Source organism: Copidosoma floridanum, unplaced genomic scaffold (genome assembly GCF_036245765.1).
Source record: "Copidosoma floridanum isolate Cflo_tuat_1 unplaced genomic scaffold, Cflo_Japanese_pri ptg000006l, whole genome shotgun sequence".
Taxonomy (NCBI): Eukaryota; Metazoa; Arthropoda; class Insecta; order Hymenoptera; family Encyrtidae; genus Copidosoma; species Copidosoma floridanum.
The window spans coordinates 14,692,539-14,702,512 of record NW_028321883.1 but is presented as its reverse complement, the minus strand read 5'-3'; the positions used below and the strand labels follow the sequence as shown (position 1 = coordinate 14,702,512).

At 32.1% G+C, this 9,974-nt stretch overlaps 1 protein-coding gene across 1 annotated transcript; it reads right to left on the bottom strand.

Annotated features, from left to right (window-relative positions):
• Positions 1 to 4,835: 4,835 nt before the first annotated feature.
• Positions 4,836 to 5,384, bottom strand: LOC149375544 (uncharacterized). The gene has a single exon (XM_089598730.1). The coding sequence runs from the start codon at positions 5,382 to 5,384 to the stop codon at positions 4,836 to 4,838; it is 549 nt and encodes a 182-aa protein (XP_089454856.1).
• Between the last annotated feature and the right edge of the window lie 4,590 nt (positions 5,385 to 9,974).

The window sequence follows — 9,974 nt, the reverse complement described above, 5'->3', positions numbered from 1 at the left end:
CTCATATGTAAATTGTTTAGTTTTCTTATGTCAGTGATATTGTATATATAAATTTATTCGTTTTTTCAGATTAAAGCGTGTAAGCTAACGTTTTAAATGTAAACAATATAGTTCGATTTTTAATTGATGCTATCTATAGCTGTAAAAATTTTGTAAATTCTATGGGTTCATCAAATTCAAAAGCGTATTGCGTTGACATTATTTCTGTTTTCTATTACGGTAGTAGTGTAGAACGGTTTTTATTGTAGTTGCCTATGAAAAATGGAAGGATTCTTAAAACTATTGTGACAATTTTTTTCAATGTTTTAGCAATATTCCTTAAAAACACGATCACTTAAGAAATGTAATTGTTATACAAAAAGGGTGGCGTCACAAGTACCGAACCGCAGGAGGAAGTACTTTTAAATTTAATAAATATGTATAAATTAACAGAGAAAGCAATAGTTTGTGGGTGTTTAAGTGAGAGGCTGCAAGTATCTGATATATTGGGACAGTGAGAAAATTAAATTTCAACACAAAATCAAATAATTTTTCTGTAAAAATGTTTTCTGATGTTTGTTTCAGAAAATAACTAGTTCTTGCACTGTGGCTAAAAAGATAATGTATTGTGACAAGCACATTTACATAATGCTCAAAGAAAATGAAAAATTTTATAGGACTTTTAGATACATGCACACACATGTAAGTAGTTATGTTTGGTAAATCTTTTTTCCACCAGTGATGTTAAATTTTTAGATTATACTTATGGTTTTTTTTAAGAAAAAAAAGGAAAATATATCCTTTACATTTCCAATGATTTGGCAGATAAGTATTTTTTTTTTTCAAAGTTTTTCTTCTTCAATGTATAAAGAAACTAGCGCCCCCCCGCCGTGATAATACGTTAAACTGGGTTTGACTTTGCCTCATTCCCGGTTGCGTACTTCTGGTTTCCTCTACACCACACAACGCCACCACACCACACCACATAAATTAAATTAATTTGTTTGCTTTAACCAATTAAAAAAAAAAAATTTTTAAATAATTAAAACGAAATAAAATCAGTTTCTTCAGAGATTTAAAATCCTGACATCTTTCCACACTGGCCACGATCCTTACCCACTCCAATATGAGCGGTCCCGATAAAGTATCTTTGATTACTCCATCTCATCATACAGTTTTTTACTTACTTTTTACGTAAATTTTAATTTAATATATATGGATCCATTTTGTTTGTTTGTAAATAAAGTTAATTTATAATTTATTCAATAAAATAACTTTTTTTATTAAATGTTTTCTTAGAAATCTTGGCAATTAGTAAACTCTAGCGGAGCAGCTTTTTAATGAAATATTAAATAGTTATTTTGATGTTACTAACTTGTCACTTTAACTAGAAATAAATAAATATTCATACAATTTTTATAGTTTTCTAAAACTCTGAAAAGTTAAAAAATTTTTTTTTGCACTGTACTAATACAATTATTGACGCTTATTGTGTTTTATTCTTTTAACATTTTTTTATTTGTGATTTAAATGTTTTTTGACTTGTATGGACTCACATACATTATTTTACGAATACTGGCTTTCCTCCTTTTAAATTTATTTAAAAACCAACTTTTCGATTCATTTGAAAATTTAATTAGTTTACCTGAAAGTAATTTTTCGTACCCAAAAAATTGGGAGATGTTTACAGATCAAATAAACGCAGTTTTTCGCGATTTTTTCATAAAATTACATGTTAGATTGCAATTTTTAAAAATTGAACATGTATCAAATAATGGAATTAATTTTTAATATCCGTTTGACATTTGAATAATATCCATCAAAGAACCTACGTGTGATTGACGTCCTGAAAGGACATTCACCGGCATGTAATATCCTATTGAAGAAAGCGATACTACAGGATGGTTTTCTTAATTTTCTAGATAAATACAGTTATGCTTGGGGAAATAAATACGCAGTAGAAATAAGTGTGGGAGTATACGTCATAGACGTGAGCGTGACGTTACAGGTGTAATCCGTAACCTTAGGTGGGAAGTCTTTTTTAAACCATTGGGAGATTCGATGAGAGTATAGTCTAGTACTGGCCAACCTATATACTACTTTTATCAAATTATGGTATAATATACAACTTATAATTGTTAACCTATTAAATATTATTTAAAACATACCAAATCAACGTAGGTATACTCATTTCCACGAAAATGGCACCACCTTCGTACACAATATTTTTTTATAGAAGGTAGCAATATACTCAAAAAAACATTGTTTGCTGTATAATTTTATAAATGTATAACTTCACACTTGAGTACCTAAGCACCTACTGTTCACTGTTTTTTTCCATAATTTTCCTGCTTCATTTATAAAGGCATATCGAAAATATCGAGGTTTGATGTTTTGTTTCTACAAAACTCAGTGCCTCTCTTTTTGTGTGCCACAATGTTGTTAATTCCAGTGTGATCTTCGTATAACTTAATATTTTTGCTCTACCTTGCTTTTTTTTTTTGAGAGTACGGCGTATTGTTCGATATTTCGGTGTTATGTCACGTTAAAAAAATCGTTTGAAGAAATTCGGTCGGTAAACAAATTATCAATAAAAATTGAATGAAAATTTGTTTATAAATAAATAAAGTCACAACAATAACACTGTTAAAATTTGAAGGACCGAAGGTTCCTAGGAGGCAAGTTGTTCATATTCATATTCAGCTAGTTTTGACGTGTAGGCTTATGGGCTGTTGTCTTTTTAAGCGATTGTATTGCATTAACCTTGCTTATTAACAATGAACTGTAGATGAAAATTTTATCAATATTGAAAAAATATCCAATGATCGTATTTTGTTTTATTGTAAATTTTGAGGGTACAAGTGAAAGGAAAAATTAATTAATAAACAAGGTCAAAACTCCATAAGGTTATGTTGTCACAGGAAAGTGAGAAAGACAGATAACATACCAAACTTTAGTGAGCGCTTTATACGCTATAGTGAAGAATTTAAACTCTTTAATTAATACTTTTGTCTGCATCAATCTGCCGTACCCCTAAGAAAAGTATCTACGTGGGATCATATGTGTGTTCCTCTGTCGGACCCACGTGAATTTCTACCCACGTTGGTTTCCACGTAGGATTTTACGTGGTAACCTTCGAAGATTATGTTTGTTACCTTGAAAAAAAAATTCAAATGGAAAATATACATTACATCTTATAAGACAAATAGTTTCGAAGTTAGCCTTATGTTCGTTATCTGAATGGCTAGATATAATCATGTGACCTTCGTTGAAACAAACGGATGGACCTTAGAAACTATGACCTAATGAATAAAGACTAGACAATAATTATTTTCGAAATAAAAAGTAGAATCAAATGACTATGCAATTGATGCTTATTTATGGTTTCAAATATAACTAATAGTAAATATGACTGGTGGTAATAATATTGTTATAAAGTAGGTATAAAAAGTTATTAAAAAAAAAAAAAAACATTTAAAAGCAGATGTAATTAATTAAGTAGGTTCAATATAATATCTCAGAGGGGCGGCGAAGTAGGGTCCGGGGTTTGAGAAGCTCATGGCATTACCAACAGAACGTTCAAAAGCTTATTTCTATGGCATGCATGCATCGAACGTTTTTTTAAAATATTGTTTTCTATAAAATGTAAAGAGTTTTTTCATTTACACAATTTAGTACTGGCCATTTGTCTCAAATATTTGTTAACTAATCTTTTAGTAACTCTTGTGTTTAGTCAAAGTTGATATCAAAACTGTTGTACTGTACACAAATCCTTAATGTTTTTAATCACGAATAAGTTCTGTAAAGAGGTAAATCTGGCTTCCAGGCTCATGCTGCTCTCGCTAACGTAACGAGTATGACATCACACTGGCAAAGGCTTACCTTCTCGTAATTGTTTTCTGTTTTGCCTCCCGGGGAAAAGGAAAAGAGGACGATGCGACGCGGGGTACAGCAGCAACAGCGGCGAAGGAATACGATTGAGCGTGTACAGTACTGTTCGGGTCACGGCAGTGGCCCTTGGGTATAAGAGAGAGAGAGAAAGAGAGAGAGAGAGAGAGAGAAAAGGCGCCGAGATGTACGAGACAAGCATAACCCGTGTAAACAAGAGCAATCACAGATCACCATAGAAAACAAGTCATCCATTTACACAAATAAGAATTAACCTACAATTTACCTGATATATTCGGTCTTAATACATAAGTATGAGCAAAGGTTAAGTCCCTAGTTATCTGGACGTGACGAAAGCAGGTACCTGTGCAAAGCCACTTTAAATGACGCAACGTTATCTTTTAAGCGTATAGGAGTTGGAATGGTTTTCCAAAATCTCATCGACTTTTGGGAAAATGAAGAAGCATATGACGAAAGGACCGTGGGCGCTATAATTAGGCCAGTCTGCACTCAACGTGCCGACCGGCGAAGCTCATCAGAAATTTTTAGAAATAAGTTGTACAGGTATCGAGGTATCTGCGTAGATAAAATCTTGTACCTCGCTACTCCAAGAAAATAGTCCTGCCTTTTACTCGGGCGGAAACAACCCAACCGTGTGTAATAAGGCGACATGGCTGCATTAAGAGGAAAGTTAAAGATATATTACCACACCATATTGCACAGGCGATCCAACTTGATGGGAAGATAACCAGAAAGACCCATGTACACCAAACACGCATAATCGAAGTGTGGCCTAATAAGAGACGACGCCAGCATCGATTTAATTCGGACAGACAGGAAATGATCGTTATACAGCAACATGTACAAACTACCATGAACTCGAGCGCAGATAGCAGAGATATGAGCATTCCAAGATAAGTCGTTTGAGATCAACACGCCAAGGTCCTTAACCCTGCCAAGCAGTGGGGTTACACCTCCATCGACCAATACAGGGGGCAAAAGTGACTCATCCAAGCGTATCGGCTGCTGGCATGTACCGATAAAAATCGCCAAAATCTTACCATGGTGCAGTGCCAGATCGTGAACCAGGACACGATACGCGCGATATCTTCATTAAACACACCAATCGTCTGAGGAAGATTCAAGGGTTTGCACTTTATGTAAATTTGCAAATCGTCAGCAAAAAGCACACCCGTACTATGGCAGAGAACGGAAAGTATTGATTTCATAAAAAATAAAAATATAACTAGGCCCAGGGATGTGTCCTTAGGCACCCCAGAGCTGATCGGCATGAAAAACGTGTGACCTCTATCAGGCTTCAGCACCGCCTGAGAGCGACCCGTTAGGTACGAATGAAACCATTTAAGAGTATCTGCCGAGAACCCCATGCAACCCATTTTCTGCAGAAGTAGCTTATGGCTGATAAAGTCAAAAGCCTTTCGGAAATCGAACAGGACCGAAAGGGTGACCTTGCCATGTTCTATACCCAGGCAAATATCCCCTGTGATCTTTAGCATTGCCACACGTTCGCAATTTTTTGTATAAATATCGTAAATCTTGAGATTGGATAAAGATATTTCAATAATTTTTTTTATCTTACAGATAATTGGACTAGGTATTTAGGAAAACTATAGGCAATCACGTAATACTGTTATAAACAATTTGAATTTATTATAAACATGCGAAAAACTATTACAAAAAAATTAAATTCCTTATAAAATAACTGTTTTCTAAAAAATTTCCTTGAAATTTACCGCAGCAGGGTTTATGGGGTCACTGACCTTTATTCTGCGGTAAGTTTTTGTGAATTTAAAATGGCTGATCTAATATGGTGGCAAAAAATTAGAAATATTATAAATATTTGGATTTAATTGTTGAAGTTGTTATTGTAGAATTTTTGCAATCCCTGATTACGAATCTTAGGTAAGTTTTTTTGTAATTCTAAAATGGCTGATCCAATATGCCGGCAAAAAACCAGGAACATTATAAAAATTTAAATTTAATTGTTAGAGTTGTTATTGTTAGGTTTTTAGGGTCTCTGTATATAAACTTGGGGTTAGGTTTTTTGTAAATTCAAAGTGGCCGATCCAATATGGTAGACAAATATAGGAAATATTATTTAATTGTGGGATTTTTTATTGTTTGTGATACTTTTACCAAAATTAAGATAAGACTAGTAACGAAAAAAATGGTTAATTTAATTTGGCCGACAAAATTATGCATTTTTCTGCATTGAAATAAATTAATTTTTTTATTAATAAACGTACGTGATAAGTTATATTTACATGCTATAATCTTCTTCATAGGTATGTACGTATGGTCTAAGCTAGGGCTTGCGTAACATATGTTGTATGCAGGAAATTCAAAATGTCCAATCCAATATGGCGGACGAAAATGTCTACATAAAATGTCTAAATATATAATCGGTTTGTAACAACAATCAAAGTTTCTTTTTCAATTGCTTATAGCGAATTTGAGGTCTGATCCATGTGTTACCATATATACGATTTATTATAGCCAAAACAATCGTAACATTGTTTGAATTTTAATACAAAATTTCAGGATAAAGAAATGGAAGAATTACAGATTGCTAGCAAACTTTTATCTGTGTGAATTTAGAATAGAACTCAGGATCGGATATTCGATAACTTTAATTAATAACTGCTTTTCTTATTTTGCAGGCAAAATCAAAACATCTAAATTTATGATAGAACATCAGTAAATTGACTTATTTTTCTTACTTTGATTACAGATGTAACATTCATTTTTAAAATTAAGTGTTGCATGACCATGAAAATCTACTAACTACTATATTATCATGTATAACATACGAATAATAGCATGAAGCGGAGTTTCAAAAATGATGAGAGCTTCTTAATGATTTTGTAAAATTTTGCTTGAGGCTAATAATAAGGTAATTGATTAAAAATCTAATAACTAGAATTCATAATCGCTGTAATCGATTTAATCATATATATTTTAATAAGTGTTTCGAACATGGGATAATAGTGAGTGTTATATAATCTTTAGAAACATTCAATAATCTTATTCAGCTTCACTCTGTGAGTCGGTCATATCATCACTATATCTTTTATCATAACTTTTGTCATCGTCAACTTTCTCACTAAAACAAGAACTAATTAATATGTGATGAATTTAACGATCTTATTGTTTTAACTTACCTGTCTGCAAGAAATTTTCTGATATCCAAAGCTGCACAACTATTTTTCGATTTTCTCATTCTTTCGTCAATCAATATTAAAGAAATTAATGGATCGCTACAGTAAATTGCTCGATTAAAAATATCTAATAATTTTGCTTCCCTGGATATTTGTTCTGCGTGTAAGGTCTAGTTCTTACGATACAACCTGTGCCACGACTCGATCGCGTCTTTGGAATAAAAAAGCACGGATAGTGGAAATTGGCTTGCAATGTCACAGCCATGCTTTAATAATTTCTGAACAGTAGGACTTATTTTTGCAAACGGATACGTTTTGTAGAATAAGTTATACGTTTCGTGTAAAAATTGTATATGCTCAATTTATCGTTCAGCATTTAATAAAATTCTACTAGCGTGGTGGCAGTTTATGTTCATGGTTGTTGGAGAAAAGTATCTTTTCTCTGTAAATTTGAATCATGCATATTGGGATGCCCGGATCATTGTGCATGAAACAATTAGTAGAGAAAAAATTCATATGACTATGCATAAGGCAAACGAATTTTAAAAAAAAATTTGTTTTTTAACAACTACGTACCTAAACTGCCACCATGCTAATAGAATCTTATTAAATGCTGAATTAAAAAATCAGCATATGCTTGTAACGAATGTAAGTGATAGTAAAAATTTGCTGCTATTCTAAAAAGAGTAAGATAACTTTTAAGTAAGTAGGAATAAGCAAGTCTTACTGTGACATTTTGTGTTTCTTATTTTACTTGCACCAAATATGTAATCTTACGTGATGAGCTTGCATTGCGTTTTGATTTGGGAACAGAATATTCTTACAATAAATAAGATTATATTAGGACGAAAAATAAATTAAATAATATTCACCAAGGTCTGCATTAAATATTGGTAAGTTCGAATTTTATTAATATATCTTCAATTAAATCTAAAAACTCTTTACAAATAAAATATGCATTACTACTAGTTTCTACTTTCAAAAGTAAATTTTTCCGTTTTTTTTTTTTTTTAAATGCTGTTTTAAACTGGAAGGCTCTCTGCTTTTGCAATAGTTTGAACTGTGAAAAGATATGAAACTTATAACATCGACTTAGGCTTTCAGATTCTAAAATATTATGTACGATTTTTGCTTAGATGAATACAAATGCATATATTTTGGGTATTCGTACAGGCCTATAGTTAGTCTTATTGTCAATAAACATTACAATAGACAATAAGCTCAAATGTTAAAGAAGGCTGGCCTCGAAAAAAATAAAAAATTAGCATTAATAATGGTCTAAAACAGAGAAGCAACGAAGGTGCGTCTCGAATGACTGGACATCGACGTGCATTGAAAATTGCAACGTCAGCTGAGAATAACATATCAGTGTTAGAGTTAGCTTTAAAACAAGCTTCAAAACATAATAATAATAATTTATCTGAAGATGAATGAAACATTCTTTCCGATACAAAAAGAGACGACATGCACTCAAACGAATCTGCATTGGCTTTTTACATCGAACATGATTACAGCAAAACAAAATATCTTGCATTAGTGAAGGACGTTAAAGAGCATGGCAGCCAAATTTACCCAAGTTACGATAAATTAAGCATTGCTATGAAAGCATGCAAACCTAATGAATGCAGTATTTCTGAAGTAAAAATATGTACACCGTTGCAGAGCATATTGAATAAAACTGGAGAGCGTTTATGTAACTCCGTGGCTTTGGATTGGTCAAAAGATGCTTTGAAGAACTTGGAGCTTCGTGTAACTCTGAGTTTTAATAGCTCCTCTGGTTACAACAACAGTCATCAAAGATTTGAAAATAAATCCAATGAGAACTTACAAGCTCAGTATTCCCTTTTTTTAAGCAGCTGTCTTATTGTACAGCTAAAATGTACAACTAATTCAGGTATTTCTGAGCTTTGAAACTGTATTAATTTAGACGAATATAATGTTTTCATATACAAAACCATAAATCATAACATTATTGACAATTCTATTTCCGATAAAGTTACTGGTTAAACCATGAATAATGTAAAATAGTAGTAAAATTAATAATATTTTAAAATATCGTAAGTTCACTTCTACAATTACAATCTTTTGAGACAAAAATAAAGTTTGACAAGATCTTGATATTATTTTCTTTACTTTTTAAGTTTAACACATTTTTTATCGTCTGAATATTGTCTTTTTATTGTCTATTCTTCATCTTGTTTCGAGAATTATATACAAAAGCGAGCAAACTAAAACTTTATCCAAGTGCAAGCTATTAAGTAAATTATGTGTATTATAGATTAAGTTTGATTTTACTTCTTGATGTTTACATCTAGAGATTTTTTGGTGAAACCCGACCCCACAAAGTTACAGATTTTGCAGACTATTAGGATTGGCGATCAAAAAAGAAGATGATGAAACATCGGTTCAGGAATATTGTCGACTGAAGAATGAGATACAGATACTTCAACAACACATCTTTCTATTGACAAATGGGAAAGCAGTTAAAATGACATATATTATCTTCAAAACTATGTTTGATGGTTAAGCTTTCAACTCAATAGTCGGCAATAAGTCATTATCATCCTGCCTAATGTGTTTAATCAGTAGCTATGGATTTAAAAGCTTAGATGACAATTGTACTCCAACAGAATCGTTACTGAAATATGGTTTAAGCTTACTTCACTGCGAAATACGATCCTTAGAGCATTTAATTAGATTGGCTGAACGGATACAGTTGAACCTGTCACTGTGGGACATTCCAAAAAGCAAAAAAGGTATAACGACTACTTAACAGCTTATATTTTATCTCTAAGTCCACAGTTAAGGTGCAAGACCAAAAAATATTGTCAAAAGAATTGTAACAATAGATTAGGTATTTTTCTACTTTCTCATAATAAACCTTGTTTTTTTTCTATAATATCTTTTTATCACCTAATTATTACGAAG